The sequence below is a fragment of the Porites lutea genome, chromosome 9 (genome assembly GCF_958299795.1).
Source record: "Porites lutea chromosome 9, jaPorLute2.1, whole genome shotgun sequence".
In the NCBI taxonomy this organism is placed as follows: domain Eukaryota; kingdom Metazoa; phylum Cnidaria; class Anthozoa; order Scleractinia; family Poritidae; genus Porites; species Porites lutea.
The window spans coordinates 13,298,962-13,321,973 of record NC_133209.1 but is presented as its reverse complement, the minus strand read 5'-3'; the positions used below and the strand labels follow the sequence as shown (position 1 = coordinate 13,321,973).

The 23,012-nt window shown below is 38.1% G+C and overlaps 1 protein-coding gene across 2 annotated transcripts; it reads left to right on the top strand.

The window, feature by feature from the left end:
• The first annotated feature begins 362 nt into the window (after nt 1-362).
• On the top strand, nt 363-20,483 carry LOC140947280 (NEDD4 family-interacting protein 1-like). 2 transcript variants are annotated; one of them, XM_073396338.1, is made up of 8 exons: nt 363-542; nt 1,097-1,229; nt 8,698-8,786; nt 9,325-9,361; nt 10,427-10,471; nt 11,274-11,398; nt 16,203-16,266; nt 18,880-20,483. In XM_073396338.1, exons 1-8 carry the CDS (start codon nt 510-512, stop codon nt 18,987-18,989), a joined length of 636 nt encoding a protein of 211 aa, XP_073252439.1. In that variant the 5' UTR covers nt 363-509; the 3' UTR covers nt 18,990-20,483. The 2 variants fall into 2 exon arrangements, with proteins under 2 accessions (XP_073252439.1, XP_073252440.1); XM_073396339.1 differs by lacking the exon at nt 10,427-10,471.
• Nucleotides 20,484-23,012: the final 2,529 nt, after the last annotated feature.

The following is a 23,012-nucleotide window of genomic DNA, read 5'->3' as shown; positions in this document are numbered from 1 at the left end:
TACGAAAGTAACAATTTTCCTGATTCCTCTCTTCATCGCATTTTCGAATACGATAGTTTTAGTTTTCCTTTTTCGATGAAAAATAGCATAACTGGGGAGTGAAATGCGAAAAATAAGAACTTCAGAAAACCGTGGGAAATTTTTTAGTTCGAAAATTGTACACGAATGGAACGTTCATCTAGAAATTTTTAGCCTTCCTCAAGCTATAGAAATTCTTTAGGAAATTTTTGCTTCTCCTAACAGATATTTTACAGAAAAGAGTCGTTAGGTGCCCCTGCCTAAAGAGATCTTCAGAGTCATTCTGCCGAGTTTCATGGGAAATGCACTGGTATTCCTGTGCAGAGACAGATTGTTACGTCACAGTATATCTCATTCTATGTTCGGGTCCGCCATATTGGCTAATGATTACTTTAATTTAGTGTGAGTTTTGTCCAGAAAAAAGTAAACGTGAGAGCCGATTAAGGGCAAAAAGCTACTAAAAGCTGTGAGGCTTTCTTTAGAAGCTCACCATGGCCTCGAATCAGCGACAACGTTATGAACCTGTACGTATGAAGGTCGTTTGTTCACTTTGTTGGTCGAAATATTAATTTATCCAGACATTTTAATTTAGCTTAAGCTTATTTGTCTTTTTTACCTTGTTTGTTTTGCTTAAAAACATTGGAGTTTTAACTATAACTTTACTTAAAATAATTTTAATATGTTTCTTCAAACCTTTTTAGTTTTATGATGTCGAATGTGCTGCGATTATTTCTTCTTTTATGCTCTAATATCAGAACAGTGGAAAGAAGACCTTTTGTGCTATGTACATGCGTCATGAATGTTGAGCTTAAACTTACAGTAGACAAAGGTGCTATGCTGCTGAAAGTACTTTTTAATGATGTACATTCAGCCGACACAGTTCCGAGGACGCTAAACGAGTGGCAGGAGGATTTCAAGAGGCGATATTTGTAGCTAGCATTTGGAACAGGAATAAAATAATTATAACAGATGGAAGATGGAAAATAGTACATGAAATAACAACTTAGTCTTATAACCGTGACTTTCGTGTGTGACTAGAAAACACAAAGTAGAAAGTAATTTTTCTGTTTCGTTTTAGGTATCAACCAGTGAACCACCCTCCCCTCCCCCAGTTCCTGTAACTTTGACAATATCTCCACCTCCTGATGGTGCTGCACTGTACTCTCCCCCTCCCCCCTATGAACCGAGCACTGAACAAGACACAATAGCAGGTAAAGAATTTACACAATACGTTTGTTTAGAGTTTAATGTCAGGAAAACATTTGGTCATGGATATAATGCTTGGTTCAAAACATTTCAACACATTATTTCCCTTCATCTCAGATAATGCTAACTTGAGAAAAAGGAAAGTAAAAATTAAACTTGTGAACTGTGCAAAGAAAGTAGTGTCCTATAGCCTGGGGCTAGTGGATTTTGCTATTGGACTGGTGAATTTGGTTCTCAACTAGCCCAATGGGCAACTCGTGAAGTTTTTTAAAGAATTCAAATTATAGAAGAACTGTGTAGTCAAACCTGCTCATCAAAAAGTCTTTGGGGCTAGTTAAAATGACTTTTGGGCTAGTGCATGCTAGCTACAGCTAGCCCAAATGGCAAGCAGTAAAACTGACTTTCCTTGCACCCTGCTTGTGTAAAAAGTTTCAACCAAAAGATTGTACTGTATGAAAAACAAAATTCAGATGATGGTTGTGTTAACTCAGTTGTTATTATGCATTCACATACAAACAGATGTTAAGTTTTTAGTGTATAATCTTTGTTGTCTGTCATTCTCTCTTTTCGATCCTGTTATAAATGTTATATTTGGCTCTTACATAACACCTGCATGTGACATGCCGCTTGTTTGGAAGCATGTGTGTTCTATGACTTCTAGCCCAAATGGCAAGCAGTAAAACTGACTTTCCTTGCACCCTGCTTGTGTAAAAAGTTTCAACCAAAAGATTGTACTGTATGACAAACAAAATTCAGATGACGGTTTTGTTAACTCAGTTGTTATTATGCGTTCACATACAAACAGATGTTAAGTTTTTAGTGTATAATAAATTATGGCATGGTGGATTCAGTGGTCAGCAAAATTTTCTACGTACTTGTAAATCGGATACAGCCCAAACAAACCAAGGCATTGTTCAACCTGAATAACTAAGGAGAAAAATTGTTCTTACCCAAGACTCGCCCTGGACAGGTTTTGAAAATTTAGAAACAAAGATAAACGGACTAATTTAAAAGCCCAGTCAAAATGTGCTGGCAGACAGCAATTTTGCCGCTTCCAGTTGAATATTTGCTAGTTACTCAGCACAGGTTGAATAATTTTTAGGCCTTTGCTACTTTCTACTCTGGTTTTTTGGCCTACTGTTGTACACCATTTTGACGAGGCTGAGTGGAGAACCCTTTACAAAAAGGGCATAAGTGACAATTTTGCTGGAATTATAAAGTTACTTTGCCAGATTCTCACATGTGAATATTTTTTCAAACAACACAGCCTTGAGGGAGCTTGCAAAGCAGGCATATTTGGCTGCACTAGCGATGTACATTCCTTCTATTGCTCTGCTACCATCTTGGTTGATGAAATTGACAAGGGGTTGGGGCTATCCAAAAAATGATTGAAGGGAGAGGACCAAGGTGGAAAGGTAAAGAAGGGCAAGAAGAGGGGAAAATACTCCTGCATGCATCCATTTGGGAGCTTAAGATCAAGGATGCAATGGCATTTAGGACACTGTGACCAATGAAACGAGAAAGGAATTGTTAGTGTGGGGAAAATAAGCTTATTATTTAGGCGTTGCCCAAATAGAGTAATTGAGTTCACTTGCTTTGATTCAAAGTTGCCATAGGCAAGCAATACATGTGAATGTAAACATGCCAAGTAAGCAAGCCAAGTGATGCAAATGTCTGCCGTGCGTTGTGTCACAACACAGCATTTGTGTTTGTTACATATGTAGTGTTGTCATTAGAAGCTGGGACCCAGGTACTAGCACCCATTTACTTTGATCAGAGTACCCGGCTTCTTTTTCCCCAATTAATATGACAAGTACGAAACTGAAAAAAAATCAGCGTAAAATAAAAATTAAGTCATTCATGTAAGTTGAATATTTTCTTTAAAAAACCTTTTTATCAATTTTCTCGCATCAGATCCTTGACGTGACTTTTACTAGTACTTCAAGAAAAGCAATCTTTGTTGTCTGTCATTCTCTCTTTTCGATCCTGTTATAAATGTTATATTTGGCTCTTACATAACACCTGCACGTGACATGCCGCTTGTTTGGAAGCATGTGTGTTCTATGACTTCTATGAAACAGCTTATAAAAAGTTCATCATGGCAAGCAAACGAAAATCTCAATGTGTCCTGGATAATTTTTTTTGTGTCCCAGAAAAGGTCAAAATGTTGGTTTTAGAATTTTAATACACTTGAAGTTTTGCAATATTTATCAATGTAGTGAAATTTACATAAGCGCTGATAATTTTGCATTTGAGAAAGAATAAATAGAGCGCATTGACCCTAGCTGATCCTACACATGAAATTTGCATCTAAAATTTTAAGTCCCCGTGTTTTTCCGGTTTACGTGTGCATTGGACCATGATGCTTGGGTTTGAAAACATTTTATTGTATTTAGCAATTTTATCCCGAGAAAATGAATGTCAAATTTCCCAAAATTACATCTTACACATGAAAGTTTTAGAATTTTACCTGTAAAATCTCAATTCTTGTGAAATTTGACATTTATTTTCTCAGACTTCCATGAGAACTTTTCTTTGGTGTTACTACAGATGATTTATTACATCTTTAGCCCTTGAAAAATGTAAAAAAGAATGAAATATTCTTTAAATTATTCTGGTACAAGATATTTGTCCACTGAAAACTAAAATGACTCAATTTCCTGATGGATTCCTTCTTAAAATACTGGTGTCAGTTACACTCATCATTACTAAGTTGTAGTGACTTGTATCTTGTTTATTTGTAAGAAGTAAGGGAGGCACCCTAGTGTGTTGTTGTCAATGTTGGCTCTGTCTGTAAAAATAGCTAAAAGGTGTTACCCAATTTGCAATACACATGTGGCATGTTTCCCAAAAGAAATTCCAAACACCAAATAAAATCCTCTTAACAATACTTCTAACCCAAAACAATGCATTGCAAACGTTTTTCAGCGCTAGCTACACAGTAGAAGATTGAATGAACAAATTCTTGGAGAGCAAAATGAAATTTTTTGTTGTAAAGTGGGTAAATGAGGAGTGATAAGAAAAGGATAATTTCCTTTCCAGAATGCAGGAAAATGCATTCCCGGGAGTCAAATTTTTCAAAATTTTCCAGAGGAGCCCCGTACTCCCCTAGAAGGTCAGGCCTCCGGCCCTCGCCATTTAGGGTACCTGCCTACTTTACCTCATATGCCCTTCAACTTTGAGAGTTAATGAAACCCCTGCATACGTCCCACAGATGATGCACAGCAACAAAATTTGCAATAGAAAACAAACTTTCTGCAAAAACAAGGTACACATTAGTGAAACACTATTAAATAATTAAAATTTTCTCTTTGGAAAATATAATCGTCCTCACAGTACATGGAGTGAATGGTTTGGCTTGTTGCCAAGAGTTTGACAATATTTTACTCTCAGTTGTTGAGTGCCAAAGAAGATGTCACACAAAATTCCAAGATCTCGTGCATAAGATAATTAAGAATAACATTGAATGATGCATAATTTCATTGCATATTTTCAGAAAGGAGGTGATTTCTTAAAATCTTATCGAGCAAAATGACCCCATAAACAAGTTCTATTCTTTCACGGTCGAACCTTAAAAGGGGCAGAGTCCAACATCTGCACTTGCAAATTTATAACCCTTGCGTTAATCAGATTAAGTCATATTCTCACATACACGAACCACGAAAGCAGCAAATTCCAAAGCTTTCATGTGCAAACTGGGTGACGATACAACTCACAGTAAAGGCCTGATCACATTTGAGCCAGGGAAGCAATGTGCATGAACAGTGTGTTACCCGCTGTCCTATTTTTCAATTGGTTGATTTGCCCTGCAAGCGTGATTACTTGGAAAATTTCCACCCGGGAAATAGGGAAACACAAAACTGGGATCCCAAATTACTGGGTTGGCTCGATTGTCAGATAAGTGCAAAAGTTGATTTTTGTTGCTTTTATCTAAGGTGCCATGTTTTCTGCTTCTATAGACAGATTTTATGCTCTCTCCTTAACCTCACTGATTTTTCAAAGCTCCCGAGCGCACACACAAAATTTCAGTTCTCCCTCTCGACATCTTCATACCCCCTTCTCTTGATTAAATGATCTTTTGGGCTAATCCATGTTCTCTTGATACAAATAGTATCAAAAATAAGTGAAAAACAATCCTAAACAAAAAACTTAACAAATGAAGTGGTGGTTGTGAAAAGTCTTATACTTGTACTTATTTTAAATTTTAAAATAAGTACGAGTATGTTTTTCGACTATTTATAAGACTTTTCACAACCACCACTTCATTTCAACACACTGTCACTACACTATCCCTTCATAACCAAACTAACACTTCCACAACTACCTTACTGCAACACCTATGAAAATCACTTTTACCTCCCAAAGCAATAATTCTTTGTTACTTCATGTTAATTTCTACGAGAAACAAGTTTCACTGATTAACAAACTACAGTTATCATCTTACCAATTCACATCCAATATAACTCCATGCCTTCCACGTCACACATCTCAACCAACGCCTAAAATATGCAACGCTACTGCACTACTCATACATACCTAATACACATAAAAAACTTCACATGCCTAGTACATTGACGTCCAAATATATGCTCCCACAGCGTCTTGTTGTAAGTTTTGCAATGGGAGGTCTGTCTGATGCAGAAAAAACAAAACAAGAATGCTCTTAGTAGCGTTGGGTCTCGCTTGCTTGGAGATGAGTTTTGTTGTCAAAGGCCCCAGTGCCATTATACTACTTTTTCATTTGGAATACAAAACGAGTGTTGTATGTCATAATGTATATACTCAAAAAGTAAAAATTGCAAGGAGAGACAGGCCGCACATCTTAGCCTCAAACCGGTGTGAAACCTTTGAAAACCTTCTACATATTGATATTGCTCCATTGAGGAGTACTCTTTCAGGGATTCTACACTCGAAAAATTGAACGATGATTTTTATCGGTATCAGGGGCCCATGACTCTGTCAGTATAAATATACATAGCTTCTTTGTACCGGACCAAGGTACAGCTCAGTACAGTATATGTTCAGCACAGGAAAAAAGTGTAAGTTGAACAGAACCTTATACAACACACAGTTAATTCAGTTCGCGCGTATTCCTGTTGAATTTGTTGTCCGTTTTATAAGATATCAATATCGCATGAAAGTAATGACATTTTCCATAGCTGCTTAGTATGTACTTTTAATATCTCCGGACAGTCTCAGAGTACAATGTTTAGAGTTGTACACAGCATACATTTTAGATAGGTAGGTAGGTAGGTAGGTAGGTAGGTACATAGTGTAGGTAGGTAGGTAGGTAAGAACCTTAGTTTATGGCACGATAAAAAGATCAGCATTGCTGGTGGGGTTGTGCATACAACAATTACAAGAAAAATAAGGAGTACTGAAAGCAAATGTACACTTAAAAATTAAAAACTGTTAAAAGTTTTTTCTTGTATTACAGTATCACCAGGATAAAGCGTTTCATTTTCCTGGAAAATTTCACTTTTTCGTCAAAACAATCACTGACTCAGACAGACTCGGATTAGTTTACTTGAATTTAGCGTTCAGTACAGCGAAAGGGGTTATGTTCTGTGAAATTTATCTACAGTCTGCTGCCCACATCATCACTGATCCACGATTTATTTATTTATTTTATTTTCAAGTTCTTTTTAACTGATCCTTGATCCCTGATTTCTCGATCCTCGATCCTCAATCCTCGATCCTTGATCCTCGATCCTCGATCCTGATTTTCCAGTAAACCTTGAAGTTTTGCTCATTAAGATTATTCTTTTTTTTTCACCACTAAAGTGATCAGTTGTTCCAAAATAATCATTGCTCTCAAGCCATAGAATTCTTGGACCAACCTGTTCCGGAAAAGCTCGCTGTGGGATTTCTATTAACTATGGACATGAAGTGCTGCAAGTAGAGTGTGCGGTTAGTCAAGTTCAAAGCTACCCGTATAAACACATCCGTGACATGTTAGGGTGGATTTCCACTGATGCGTTTTTGGCTCCGCACGTTAGCGCACGTAAATTTTAATCATGTAAATCAAATAGAGGTAAGACATAAAGTATTGAGATTAAACGTCAAATTAAGCGAGTTTCTACTTTTACGCTTACATAATTGTACGTGCAGCCTTTCATACATTGCCATTATTTTATTTGCGAACGCAAATTTTTATTTTCTCATCCTGCTTGGGGATGTGCCTGCCTGTCGTGGATAATTACATGAAAATCAAGGGCCTCCATTCGAGGAAAATTTATGTGTCATTGCCAAACTTACATGCGTCATTTCAGTCATCGCCGAAATAAACTGCATTCTCATCACAAGAGCCATTTCCATACAATGAAAGTCGTCACGATTCTTATCTCCAGTTTCCACGGTCTTCGCTAAGAACGCGGGGCCTACAAACTAGGTCCGACGAAAAAAAAAAAACGACTGCATTTTAAGAGTCTCGCTCTGCTCAAGCAAGCGAGACTAAGAAAAATAAAACATGGGAACATTAGAATTCAAAACATGCTGTTATTATGCTTGTATGTGAACAAATCATTGACGATGCCTAATTTCTTTTGTTTTATGAGAAATGCATACTGCAAAATCCACCATTTCCCCACTCACATGTAAACAAAGAACCACCCGAGTGTATTAAAAGCAGATTTCTTATTATTTCTTATCTTAAAGCTTTGTCTCATTTGGAGTGCTCATCTGGTGTCATCCCCAAAGCTCTTTCCTCATATCTCAAGACGGTTGACCAAAATGAACCGATCGCTTATCAGTGAAGAAATGTTGGAACTGGCATTTATTCAGCGCAGAATTTTTTTCCCACATGCTACTTTGTTGTGCCAATCTCTTCTTTGCTGTGTAGCTTGGCTTATGTTTGCAACTTCTCTGCATAGGATAAGCTAAGTCATGGGTGGTCTTTTGTCCAAAACATCATGCAGTTTCGGTGGTTCATTTGGTGCTTTTTATTGATGTATTGCTTACTGTTGGTGGAAAATTTGTGGCTTTGACCTGATGCTTACACTCGGACATGTTTCTGACAAAAATCAACTTTTGCATTGCCAGCTACATCTTCCAAAACTTGTCAAATACACAGTCACGTCAATTTCTTTGTTGAAAGTAAATTTCTGGCTTCTAGTAAAAGACAACTTTCTGTTCATTGGCTGTTTATGCATTTCCACGAAAGCAATCAAGCACAGCTCATTAGGGGATGTTAAGTAATTTTATCACCTTCTAACATTTTCCTCTCTCTCCCTCAGTCCAGCTAGAGTGGCTTGACTGTAATCGCCTTATTGTCAGTGTTGATTTGTTTAACATGCCATCAAGTTCACCAAAGCATTCTGCCAGTGCCTTTGATATGCAGTCATTTTAATCTGTGTCTTGCCATTCCAATGTATTCTAAATTGATTGTGGCTAAATTTGATGTTCTACAGAACTATGATTTAGAGTGTTGCATGACATATTGTACAGCTGTAGTACTGTGACAAATTCTTTCAGATTCTGATCTCCCACCATCGTATGATATTGCTGCTAAACTACCAACCTATGAAGAAGCAGAAAGGGTAAAGGAGCAATATACTGATTTGGTAAGATTATTTTCTCTTTTTATGTATATAGCCTGTGAGTAAGCTTTCTAGGGAGCTCTTGGGTAAAGGGTTGGGGGGGGGGGGGGGGGAGGGAGAGTGTGAAGTCACATCTCAGGAATTAAAATTCCACCTCGGCCTTTTGAGTGAGAGTGGGGGATTGGTTTTGAGGGATGGGGGTTGAAGTAAGGTAAATTTTGTCTTAATACCCAGAAAATCACTGCTTTATAACTTCTTTCCTTGATGGCTGAATTAATAGTTCTAAAACATGGAGCTGCAGGGTCTCCCAAGTTTCAAAGCCGTGGATAAAAAGGAAAAAGTTATGAGACAAACTTTGTCATAGTTCATTTTGCATGTATCAATTGTGGAGCAAGTCAGATTCATGTACTCTCTTCTTTTTGGATAATTATGGTAAAAGAAATTCTGCTCTGATTGATCTGGGGAGCTTGTTTTCAACTTCTTAGTGTAAACCAAGAATTTGTTAGGGGCTCAGTGTTTAATGGAGATAATACAGTGCTTGATTTACTTTATTTATTTTTAGGTTGAAAGGAATGCTCTTCTTATTGATGGTGGAATAGGTACAGTGAATTTCCTTAACTTGTACTTATACCTACAAAGCTGCAAAAACTGTATACGCTCAAACCTCCATGTGTGACCACGACCACATTTTGGGCCGACGGTTTTATAACTTTGCATTATTTTAAGCTTCTTGTAAGCAACTGCTTGACTCCGCATGGTCTGATCTTTTTGTTCACTACAATGTGTGCACCCTGCGCTACTCAGAGTATGCAAAGAACCTTTAGTGAGAACATGGAACTACACATATCATAACTTAGAGATTGCATGCAATAATTCTCAGACTTCCAAAGAGTGGATACATTAGGATCGGGTTCTCCTCTTGGAAGGGACCCCTTGTGGACTGATTCTCATAAGCGACTACCTCCCATAAGGTGACCACTATCTCTTTGCATTCTGGGTGGTCACTTACAGGAGATTCGTCTGTAGAAAAACATGTACTTCTTAATTATTAAGAAGTACAAGTTATTCTCATAAACAGGGTTCGCAAATACGCCAAATTTGGCGTATTTTACGCCAAAATTGTTCAGATGACTCCACAGAGGTTACGGAGGGAGTCACTTCGACTTCAGAAATTTTCGGTAACAAACAGGGAGCCACTTTGACTCCAGAAATTTTCGGTAACAAACACAGTTTTGTTCCTACCTTTTTCGCAACAAATGTAATTTACGTTAATTGTAAACGTTGTAAACCTTAATTAAATCATCAAAATTAAAGAATGATACTGCACTACAAAACAGGAAGAGGGTAAATTACGATCAAAGTTTACTTGATGACCGCCATCATGGATTTGAGCTTTCTAGGTCAGTGGACCCCCACAGCTACACCGTGTATCCATCATGATAGTTATTCATGCCAGGACCACGTGCTGTAAAGTCTGAAAATGGCTTTTTTCGTTGTGATACTTGACTCCAAATTTTCCAAAATTACTCCAAAATTTGTGAAGCGGAAGTCACAGTGACTCCACTCATCAATAAAATTTGCAATCCCTGTTATAAACATTTTTCTAGCAACAAGTTTGTTGATAATTTAATCTCATTTAGTTTGGTGCTCTCTTTTTGTTGCAGAAGTTTCTCTTGGGAATGACTGGCTATTTCTGATTTGTTTTATCAGTGAGTCATCTTAAATCTGAATGTCCAGTAAATAATAATAAATTCATACTGTAAAATAGACACTGGCTATGGCCAACATAAACACCCCACTATCTTCAACTGAAACTGCCATCAGTTGCATCTAAGCATACATGACTGTTCAGTGTTCAAAAGTAGAGTGGAGCAAACTAAATAGATGTAAAAAAACAATGATAAATTACCAGCACTTACATGATCATTCTAGATAAAATGCTTGGGAGACCTATTACATGGATGTTGTGAGTTATTTTATTGACAAATTCAGTTTCCTGTGGATAAAAGATATTTTTGTATTTGTCACCTTTATTTGGTATAGGGAATTAATGCCTTACCAAATTATCAGACATTTCAAAACTTGGTGTTAATTTTGAGTTGCATTGGTTTTTGTAAAGGTGAATTTCTGGCCATTGATTAAGTGGAGCATTAATTTTCACAATGTTACTGTAATTTCCATTATTCTGGCCCCAAATTCTCAATACATTTCTGATGTTCTTACACCTAGGAGAGAAGAGTATTTTATGAGGGTGGAGATCCACCGGTAACAGTGAAATTGTAAAGAAACCTTGGCCAGATTTCGCTGCATTACCCCCTTCATTCATTTAGGGAAAGTACCACAAACAAAGTCTTAAGGTCTTTAATGTTGCATTAATTTCCCTCATTTTGAATTGTTACCCTCTCTTTCGTGTTAATTTCCAATACGTTAATTTCATGGAGCATTAATTTCCCATAATGAGGTTAGCAATACCAGTATCTAATGTAATCAACATGAACTTTATCCCTCTAGTTTCATTTGTTTTTAACTGGCTGGGTTTCTTTGCTGCATACTGTATGACCAAGACTGTGGCTGGGAGGTATGGAGCAATATCTGGCTTTGGACTCTCAGTTGTCAAATGGGTTCTTATTCTGAAGGTGAGTGGTGAATTCAGTTACAGTTGGCTCCCGGTAACTCGAACCCTCTATAACTTCAACCTCCCACTAACTTGAAGCAATTTTCATTTCCCTTCAGATCATTTTCTGTATAATTTTACCCTCAATAACTTGAACTCCTGATAACGCAAACTTTTTTCTATTTCCCTTGAAGGTTCGAATTATCAGGAGTCGACTGTACTAATTTTATAATTGTCGATAAGTTCCAAAGTTTAACCATTCGTACCTTTTATTCCACCTTGTCACCCACAGAGAGATCATGTGAGATAGGATTGCGCCTGCGTGAACTCAGTGCATTGTTGCCTTCTTTGTGAATGGTCGTGAATTATTTTGTAATTGTAAATTGGGTCTTTTTTGTTGACACAATGTCAACTAAATCGCCTTCTGCCTCTTCTAAAGAAGTTTGAGTGGAGGTGTACCCACTACCCAGTGAGAAAGCTGATAAATGCTCAAAACTCATATGAAGATGGAAATGAAGTCGTAGATGATTTCCGCCGCAACGAAATGGCAAGCGCTCGGTTTGCCTTGTTGCAAAAATGATGGAAAAAGGTTTTTCTCAGATGACCGAGTGATTAGCGACCATCTTATCTCGTACTTTTGAGAAATATGTTGTTAAAGACAAGGTTGAGGTCACTGAGAGTGATCCCAATGACAATAATCTGTCAAAAGACCAAGAAGTTTGCCAGGAGGAGGTAACTTCAAAACAACCTTCAGCCATGGATGTTGATGCAACGGTCCAGGACGTGTTGACAAAATGTTGAAGAAAGTGGCACAGATAAACCACCAAACAACACCACTTCAGTCGAAGGTTCCTAGAAAGTGTTAAGAATCAAGTCGAAGGAGACAGGCCCTCCCATTCATTATGAACTTGCAAGAATTGTGATGGGTCTTGTTCGAGACAGCAAGCTGAAAGATAATCTTCAAGAAGAACTTAACTTAACTTAACTTAACAAGTACCCTCAGCCTGAAAACTACAAAGAGTTGACAAAGGTTTGTGTTAACCAATTGATTTGGGACAACCTCAGTGCTACCATTCAGTCACAAGATTTCAAAAACACAAACATCTAATATGAAGGGCATGACAGCCCTCACTTGCATCACTGATGCCATCATGAAAAATGTCACCGAGATAAAAGGTGGGAAAGTGCTCACTCAAAAGGCCATTGATAGCCTTTCCCTTTTTGCACATGCCAATACTGAGCTGAACACAAGACAAAAAGGGAGCTCTCATAAAACCAGACCTGCATACTGATTATAAGCACCTTTGCTCAGCCTGTATACCAGTGACTTCCAAAGTTTTTAGGGAAGATTTGTCCAAACAAGTCAAAGATATCTGGAAAGTTATGTCTGCTGTCTCTCACCATAGAGGTCAAGGCCACCTGCAGTTTGGATACTTGTAAATCTCAGTCTTCTGCTGAAAGAGGAAAATTTTTTCGTGTGAGAGGTCAATAGAAGCATTTTTTTGGTTGGTGATTGACTACCAATTGCGGCACTAAGAATTCAGACAGCCTCTAGCAGAAGAGTCAAAGAAACTGAACTCAATTTCTGTTGGCTTACCAGAGGTAAGTTCTGATAATTGTTTTATAAAACCAGATCTAGAGCTAGCAGGTAGACTGAATTACTTCCTCAAGGACAAGGCTGTGAATAGATATGTTCCACAGATACTTGAAACAGTGAAAGGTGTCAATGATCAGTTTCTTGGCACCCCTCCTACACGCGAAATAAGCCGTGCACACGAAATCAAGTCGACTCTGAATGAGTGAAGAAAATTTCCGTACAGAGTTGAGTAGAGTTACATTTTACGACTATATCATATATCCTAAACTTTAATTATAGTTATAGATATGAAATAAATCTTATCCGGAGAATGTACACAGCCAATTCATCGATTCTGTACAGCAAAGAAAAAACTGTCCGGATACTGGGCACATGACATCAAAACTTAGTGAATGTTTCTGGCTTCCGTTATTCCAAACAAATCGAATTTCAAGAAGAATTTATAAACTTTCTGAAAACCTGACTTCCTTAAGTATCTTCACTTTAAAAATAAAACAGTTTCTTTGAAACTATCACACATTACCCTCCCTTTCCTGAGCAGCACTAACTTTACTGCGCAGTAAACAGCGTAAATATTAGCCATGAAAAGTTTACTCACCTGGACAGAACGGCGTCTTCTGCGACTGTTTCGCAAGCTTTCAAATCGCCAAAACTTTCATCTTAAAGCTGAAATGTTCAGCTTTCATTCGAAATACTTTGTTTACCTATAACTGAAAAGAGCGCCTCAAAAATTGAGTTCTTTTTCAAGTGTCCGGATACTGGGCAACATACTGTATTCATCTAGAAAATTAACTAACAAAAATGAAAATATTTTTAACTTTGTGACTGGAGGTGTGTGAACCCTGATGCCTGTTTCAATGCACGAAGTTTTGCAAACAATGGTTCTAGTTTCATTTCACCCATGATTTCAGATCAAATTTCTGCAATACAGAGCGACTTGCTACATACTGATAGCAACAGGGTTCGAAATTGACTTTTGTGTCCAGTTGCCCTTTGAGCAGCCACACACAAGACCTGGTTTGTTTGCCCATGGAATAATTTGGTTGTCCAAGTCAACGTGAACCTCAGCCCGTTTCTGAGGTATTTAAAATTATTACAAGTTTTATTACTTTTCACAAGAAAATGGAAAACAGAGTTAACTGTCAGTGTATTTCATGAGAGTATCTTAAACGAAAAAAATTATTGCTTTTGACAAGCCCCTGCCTCACGTTATTTAGAGTTGTTTTTGGTCCTGATAAGTAACAGAAAGCTTAGAATTTGAAAAATGAACACAGGGTTGTTCTGAAAAACAGCCAGGAAAAACCTGAACATTGAAACCCACATAAAATAAGCATTTAAAACATAGCGTTTACACTTGGGTCAAATTTCAGCCACAGTCGATCAGTCCTCCATGACTCTTGAAATGTACGGTGACGAACACTTTTGTTTGAACTTTCTCCAGTAAATTCTTGCGCCCCTAAGTCTGTGACAGCGGCCGTGACACAGAGCATATTTCTGCGTTTGTTTTACTTTCAACTATTTTCAGTAATAATTATGACCCTCGCCTCTGAAGCAAAAAGCTGTGATATGTATTCCTTTAGGGGCTAATGCCTTGGCAGATTGGGATGTCCAAGGGGCAACCACTATGCACAAATTGCTTGCCCTGTTGATGATTTTAGTTGTCCGGGACAATGGGACAACGGGACAACCGCTAACTTCGAACCCTGCAACTGAAACAACTTAACAGCATGGAAATTTTAATTTATTTCATGTTCAATACAATCAAATGTGACCAGTAAACATGACCAGCAAGACGAAAGGTTTACCGGTCAACTCCCCAATCAGTCCGGACATTGCCCTTTAACCGGCTGTTATTTTGTGCCCTGTCTTAAGGGTCTAACTTTAAAACTTACTGTGTTATTAGCTTCGATCACTGCCCAAAGATTAGTCCTTGATGACAATTATATGACTGATAATGGAACCACTGTAGCATTTCAGCCACAGGAACATTTCAAACAGTCCAAATTAGGTTCAAAAGGTGGTGATTGAGCTTAAGTCATATACAAACCCATGGTTGTGTGTGGTGACCACTCTTAAAGAGTACTTTATTATTTAGAACTATGTCTCAAAAGAAGAACCAAAGTCAACTATTACTTAGTTATGTAAAGCAGTATAGGCCTGTGTCTAGGGACACGGTTAGCCGCTGGGTTAAAGACCCAATGTTCAGGAACTGATGTAACCACATTCAAGTCTCACAGTACTAGATCGGCTTCAACTTCTAAGGCAAAGCTTATTGGTGTTCCATTGTCAGATATTTTAAACAAGGCTGGGTGGAAGTCAGAGTGAACCTTTGCCAAATTTTATGACAAAAAGATTGTTGAAGACATTTGCCGATAAGGTTTTGGAGTAACCTTTTACTTTGGAGTGGTTTTGCCACCCTGTGCATCTGGCTTTGAAATGTCACATGATCCCTCTGTGGGTGACCAGGTGGAATACAAAAGTTTAACTAGACTTACCGGAAGTTGAAGTTAGACTGGTATTCAACCTGTCACCATACACAGAGGGATTATGTGCCCTCCCTTGGGTCCCACCCTATGTTGCAACCTGACTGCAATGCACAGAGGTGGGACTAAAAAGACTGAGTTCACGGAGGGACAATGCTATCTCACGTAATCCCTCTGTGTATGGTGAGAGGTGGAATCCCAGTCGAACTTCAACTTATGGAAAGTCTCGTTCAACTTTTGTAATGATATTGAATGCAGAATATGTATACAGGATCATTTAATTGTGCTAATTACAGTAGCCTTCAGACTTTATTTGATTAAAAGGTAGATAAATGAAAAGGGTTTTGAGTATTATTAATTTTCATAGCCAACTTTTGAGACTTAGTAAATATACAAAATCAGGCTCGTTGTGACTTAAAGCTCTTAAGGGGGCTTTATATGTTATTGAAACTAGTACTGACATTTACAGTGAATGAAGGTGCATTCATAAGTTTTTCCCCCAGACAATAGTGCCTCTGTGATACAAATAGGAGCATACTGGCATATATATATATATACCTTCAAGTGTACAGCCGTGAAAGCTATAAAGGTCAAATAACTCAAATATGTTTAGTTTCTCCTTATTTTCTCATAGAATTCTGTTGATAAATTGAGCTCAAACTGTTTCAGTTGTTTTTTGACTGTATGCTTTGATTTGCGTGCATGAAATTCTGTTATGCTTATTTTATTTTCTGTTTGTTTTTCAGAATGCAGCTTCTGATGAAGTGATAGTTATTCACTCATGGATTTGGTGGCTCTTCCTCGCCCTTGGTAATGATATATATTATATATTTATATACCAGTATATATAATATTTTATCAGGGGTTGCAAATTTTATTGATGAGTGGAGTCAGTGTGACTTCTGCTTCACAAATTTTGGAGTCATTTTGGAATATTTGGAGTCAAGTATCACAACGAAAAAAGCCATTTTCAGACTTTCCAGCACGTGGTCCTGGCATGTATACACTATCGTGAGGGATACACGAAGTAGCTGTAGCGGTCCGCTGACCTGGAAAGCTCAAATCCATGATGGCGGTCATCGAGTAAACTTTCATCGTAATTTACCCTCTTCCTGTTTTGTCGTGCAGTATAATTCTTTAATTTCGATGATTTAATTAAGGTTTACAACGTTTACAATTAACGTGAATTGTATTTGTTGTGAAAAAGGTAAGGACAAAACTGTGCTTGTTACCGCAAATTTCTGGAGTCGAAGTGGCTCCCTGTTTGTTACCGAAAATTTCTGGAGTCGAAGTGACTCCCTCCGTAACCTCCGTGGAGTCATCTGAACAATTTTGGTAAAATACGCCAAATTTGGCGTATTTGCGAACCCTGTTTTATATAATGGATCACGGGCATTCATAAAAAAAAATAGATTTCTTCATAGTAAAGACATACTCAACACAAATTAAGAGTGTGATTTTACAACTTTTTTCCACCTATATTTTGACCGAATACACCTATGAAGCTGGTGTATTTGGTCGAATTATAGGTGGAAAAAAGTTGTAAAATCACACCCTTCATTTGTGTTGAACATATAATAATGTGATATATATTAATACTGGCAGCACACAGGAAGACCACCCTCTGTTAGTGGGGGCCGTTGTTGATTGAAATCTGAGCAACGATCTTTTGTTATTTATAGAAGAAATACATATGAACAATACGGTGACTATAATTTGTTCCAAAATGCAGAATTTAAAGCAAATTTTTCAATAAAAGTTTGAAGAAAATGTTAACTGAGTCATGTGTCATGTTTTTTTCGCCATCCCGTGCTGTTTTAAGCGCTATTTTGCGAGATGAGTATTTGACCTCGGCGGATAGAACTAAAGAAGGAGACAAGGCAGGCAGCAATCAGCCGCCGGCGCGTGACCCAGTCCAATTTAAGCTGGAACTGACGCCAAACTATTTTATATCTTACCTCGGAAAAACCGGCTCCCGATCGACTAGATATGTATCCATGCCCCATCCGAATGAGAGCTCAATCCTTCCAAAATTTCTCGAGAAAAGCGATCCTGAAGTTACAAGACCAGCTTTCTCAACATGACCGGTGCAAAAAACTCAACCAAAGGCATTTGAGTTATGCGCGTCGATTCAAATCCACCAATCAACGTATCGCTACCGTTGGCAGTTCAAAACCACAACCTCGCCCCGCACAGGGATGTTTGTTTGGTCGCGATAGGCTGATTGGTGGATTTGAATCGACGCGCATAACTCAAATGCCTTTGGTTGAGTTTTTTGCACCGGTCATGTTGAGAAAGCTGGTCTTGTAACTTCAGGATCGCTTTTCTCGAGAAATTTTGGAAGGATTGAGCTCTCATTCGGATGGGGCATGGATACATATCTAGTCGATCGGGAGCCGGTTTTTCCGAGGTAAGATATAAAATAGTTTGGCGTCAGTTCCAGCTTAAATTAGACTGGGTCACGCGCCGGCGGCTGATTGCTGCCTGCCTTGTCTCCTTCTTTAGTTCTAACCGCCGAGGTCAAATACTCATCTCGCAAAATAGCGCTTAAAACAGCACGGGATGGCGAAAAAAATATGACACATGACTTAGTTAACATTTTCTTCAAACTTTTATTGAAAAATTTGCTTTAAATTCTGCATTTTGGAACATATTATAGTCACCGTATTGTTCATATGTATTTCTTCTATAAATAACAAAAGATCGTTGCTCAGATTTTAATCAACAACGGCCCCCACTAACAGAGGGTGGTCTGCCTGTGGGCAGCAGTGTTGTCGTCATTAGCTGCCTTACTGGTGCTTAATTTTGCATTCAATTTTTTTTACACATCTTTATTGTAGGTAGATGCAATGTGGAGACAAACTTTCACTTTTCATCATAAAATGTTTATATCAGTTCTTTTGATAACCCCCCCCCCCACCTCCCCCCTCAAAAAAAAAAAAAATTACTAAATTAATTGCATTCCTTCTTGGTCTGAAATTGACCACAACCAAGTGAATCAGAAAAAGTTCCAAGTTTTTAGGTCAAATACCATTTTCACTTTTTACTTTATTAATTCAAATGTACTTGAAAGGATGCTCTTTAAGGAAATTAACAGTTAACCTGTGTGCTTGACTTCCAACATTCTTTTTTAAAGTTGTACGTTTTAGGTAATTTTATGATTTTGTCCCACTGGGTCAGGTAATGGCAAATGACAATCTCAAAACACACAGAAACATGTTCTAGCATGGTGGTGAAGTGTAAAATACTAATCATTGCTAATAACATTAGTTCATGTTTTTCACATGCTTTACCCATATAGGCAAAATATGACTTTCCCAAACTCTTCAACATAACTGAAACTGAAGTCACTTTTAGTATAATTAGTCTTCTGGTTGAATGCATCACATATTCAATGATTACTCTCATTTTTTGGTGTTTTAGGATGGTTAATCTTTGTGCGAAGCATTCTGGTGTATGTGCACATCAAGTGGTGGGTAAAGAAAGGTTGTCGTTCCTTTCCTCGTTACTGGGGAATTCCAGGAAGCAATTAATTGAGCATCGTTTCTGCATTTGGAGGCAAATTTAAGGGAGTGTGTTATAGGGCTATTCAAGATTAGTAGACAATTTTCTCTTTATTAAGCACTGACTGTCAATAATTGATTTTAGTAACAACTATCGTACACTACTAGTGAAAGTATATGTAACTGTTATGTTAGTAATTTGTCAACCACGTTAGTTTTAGTAAACACCAAAGCATACCTGATCAACACTTAGGTAAGTATTTGTTGTGTACACCACACAAGGAATTTGCAAGCAGCGTAAAGTGCTTGCATGTTACTCCTTCTTATTCTTTATTCAGAGATGGTTGCCTGGATGGCTCTGCCCAACTAGCCAATTTGTGTGGTGTATGATGTCAATCCCTGATTTCCTTTTATCAATGTGATAGTGTCAAAAAAGAAAAAAAAGTGTCAGAAACATTGTGGATTTGTTGTTAGTGATAATGACCAGCAGGAAACTAGACTAGGAAGGTATGAAACTACTTCAATGCATTCTAAATATGTTTAGGATTCCAAAATGTGCAAGTCCAGTTTGGAAATACCTGTATTTCACAACCCTTCGACAAATAAAGAAATGATCAAATTAGATTTATCATTTGTAAACAATAGCAAGATGTTCCAACACTGTTCAATAGGGTATTCAAATGAATCCAACAATTTTGGATGAAGCTGAACTAACATGTTGGATGCTTCTTTTTCAAGCTTACTCTGTGTGGCTTAGAACTAGTTAGAAGAATGTGTAATCTTCAAAACAATTATTATTCATTCTTGCAGGTCAATTTGCTTGTCATGTTCTTGACATTTCAATAAGCATTAGATGATATTGATAGTAAGATATTAAGATGGAATTCATCAGGAAATTGAGTAATTTTAATTTTCAGTGGACACAAACCTTTTACCATTAATAATTTTAAGCATATTGCATTTTTTTCACATTTTTCAAGGGCTATAGATGTAATTAGTAATCTGTAATAACACCAAAGAAAATTTCTGATGGGAGCCTTCGAGAAAATAAATGTCAAATTTCACAAAATGAAATCTTACACATGAAATTTTCAGAATTTTTTCGGAGTTTTCACATTTTTTGTGAAATATGACATTTGTTTTCTCAGGCTCCCATGGGAAAATAATTGTCTTTCTGTTATTACAGATAACTAATTATATCTTTAGGCTCCGTGCAAACGGACGCAACATTGTTGGATGTTACATGTTGCGTCCGTTTGCACACCCTGTTGCATGTTGTTGAATGTTGTTGCGTGTTGTTGCGTAAAGTTTGAAACCGGTCAAACGTTTAGCCCCGTGCAAATGGACGCAACATTGTTGGCCTGCAAAGTGTAAAAAATAATGCGATATTGTTAAATTTTTCTAGTACAAGGTTTTTGTCCACTGAAAAATATAATTAAGTTCCTAATGGATTCTGGCTTAAAGATATAACCAGTACAAGACCTACAAGGCCCGTTATTAAAACTTTGCTTTATTGAACTGCAATCAGTGTACCACAAAGTGTCTTTATTGAACATTGATCATATTCCATGAGGCCACATTGGATACAATCAAGGCGGTATCTAAGAGGAGCAAGTCGAGTGAATGTTTTATTAATTTCTCAACCTTCTCTTTCACCCAGTGTTACTTAATTTACAAAACTTCTCTGTAATTGTGCAGGACTCAGACACACCGTTCGTGTCGCACTCGTTCACTAAGGTAAAAGGTATAATGGCTGATGATAGCCGAGATCCAGTGAACCAACGAAAAAGCTAAGCCCCGTGCAAACGGACGCAACATTGTTGGATGTTACATGTTGCGTCCGTTTGCACACCCTGTTGCATGTTGTTGGATATTGTTGCGTGTTGTTACGCAAAGTTTGAAACTGGTCACACTTTTCAGCCAACAGCTCCCAACATTTCTTTTGTTCCGTGATCGCCGAAGCGTTGCGCAACAATGTTGGATCCGTTTGCACACCTCTTCCAACATTGTTGGGGCCACGCACACTCGTTATGCATGGTTTGCAAAGACTTACGGGTTGTATCCTTCCCACGATGCACTGCAGGTCCCAGCATTGTTGGGAGTTGTTGCATCCGTTTGCACACGACTGCCAACACACACGCAACAACTCCCAATATTGTTGGCACAACAATGTTGGGAGTTGTTGCGTCTGTTTGCACGCAGCCCTAGAAATACATTATCCGAGGTTAAGAACTAAATAAAAGCGATTATTGTTGGTAGATGATTTTTTTTGTAGTATAAACTAAAATAATATTATTATGTATAGTAAATGATGTTTAGGTCCTAGGGTTGGCCAAATTCTGTTTTATAACCAGCCCTAAAAGTCACTGATGGTTTTTGTAATGCAGGACTTTAATTGGTGTCTGGAAACCGGACTTATACAACCATTCCGCAAAAAAAATGGCGTCAGATTCATCCCCTCTTACCTCACTTCAGATGACATATTATTTGGAATTTAAATCTCAAGAACAAGGTTTGAGATTGGGTCTATGATATGTTAAATGGAACTCTGATTTGTGCCCTAGGAGATAATGGTGTTAGATTTATCTACCAGTTCTGCTCCCTGTTACAAAAATTCTGGAGATTCTTTATGATCGTCAAATTCGGAAACAGATTCACAATGCGCATGTCAGTTGTAGTTAACTATTTAGCTGTATTGCGAATACTATATTATGTTCAACGTAAGGACTGTCGCTGTGCTGTTGTAAACGGCGTTGATTACATTTTATTACGAATTGATTCATGTGAACTTGTATTAATCAGCAAAAGTAATTAGTAGGCAGGCTCTGACTTGTAAGAGTTCTCAGTAACGCCAAGAAAACTGCGGAGTAATAATCCTTGAAGCCCGAACATCATGCGAAGCCTCTTCACTGGGCTGCCCGGCAAGCCTAGTCATAAATTCGGTTTTCGGTCGTCTGTGTCGGAAAACCGTCTTCCGGGGGAGGGAAGACACGAGGGTCTGGTACCGAGTTGCCGATGAATGGCAGATGAATCCTAGCCTGCGTAGCAAGCGTTTCCGTTTGGTTTTGGCACAAAGAAATACCAAGGAAGGGGACTTTCAGTTTTGACCGCGCGAGAAATGAAACGAGAGCCAAAAAGTTAAAGAGGGGGAGGGGGAGGGGAAGGAAGGAAACGCTTGCAGACAAACCCCTCGATTTTGAAAACCTGCGTTCGCCAGCGAACGCAGCGCCTGATTGGCTCGGCTAGTCGAACAATGTTGACATGTGTCGATCAAACGTTTGTTTCATACTGAGAGGTCATGTTTGGTACGTGACACGCATATTAATTCTCTGTGGTTATTGTTTATTCTGGTCGGCCAGATTTTCCCTCCAATGCAAGAGCATTTTATTTAACGGCTTTTGAAACACAAAGCTCTTCTTGCGACTTTATAAGGGTTTTAGGTCGTTTTATTTGTGTCCTGGATCTGAATAACTAAAAGCGATTTTCTTTTGTCAGGGAATGCGATGGTTTCCTGCAATGTTTTGTTATGCTGGGCCCAGCTCGTTAGTGTTTTTTTTTGCGGGATGTTAAATTCTCTCGGATAGTGATTTACAGATACAAATTTTGAAGAATGGATTGCACCTTAAACTGAAGCAACATCAACTAGGACGACCTGCATTGTGACTCAAGCAAAATTTCTGCTTGGTTCTCCACGCGAACTTTCAGTTGCCGAGTTAGCTTTGTTCTAGGATGCTTTTACAAGAGCACTCGAGTTGTCTGTGCCGTGGCGACAACGGTAAGCCGTTCTGTCTAGCTGATCTAGACTTGAATGCTTGTCACATCTTACCATTTCAAATCCAACTTTCTAAAGGTTAAGAGCTAAAACTTTAAAACTTCATTCACCCTCGCGGTCCTTCCTTTTAGACGGATTAAGTAGACAAATGTACAAAGCCTGCATTGATCGTTCGGATTCCTTGAGATTTCACCAGTAACGCCGTCCACGCGCTCCAAAATACAAAAAAAAAAATTATTTTGGTTTCACAAACGCGTCCTCGATCTAAAGTTCATTTCCGC

What these genes read in the sequence shown, in the direction of transcription:
- LOC140947280 (XM_073396338.1), top strand. Translation starts at nt 510, where the DNA reads ATGGCCTCGAATCAGCGACAACGTTATGAACCT. An exon ending in AGCGACAACGTTATGAACCT is followed by an intron (nt 543 to 1,096) that starts GTACGTATGAAG and finishes GTTTCGTTTTAG; the next exon opens with GTATCAACCAGTGAACCACC. An exon ending in GTGGCTCTTCCTCGCCCTTG is followed by an intron (nt 16,267 to 18,879) that starts GTAATGATATAT and finishes TTGGTGTTTTAG; the next exon opens with GATGGTTAATCTTTGTGCGA.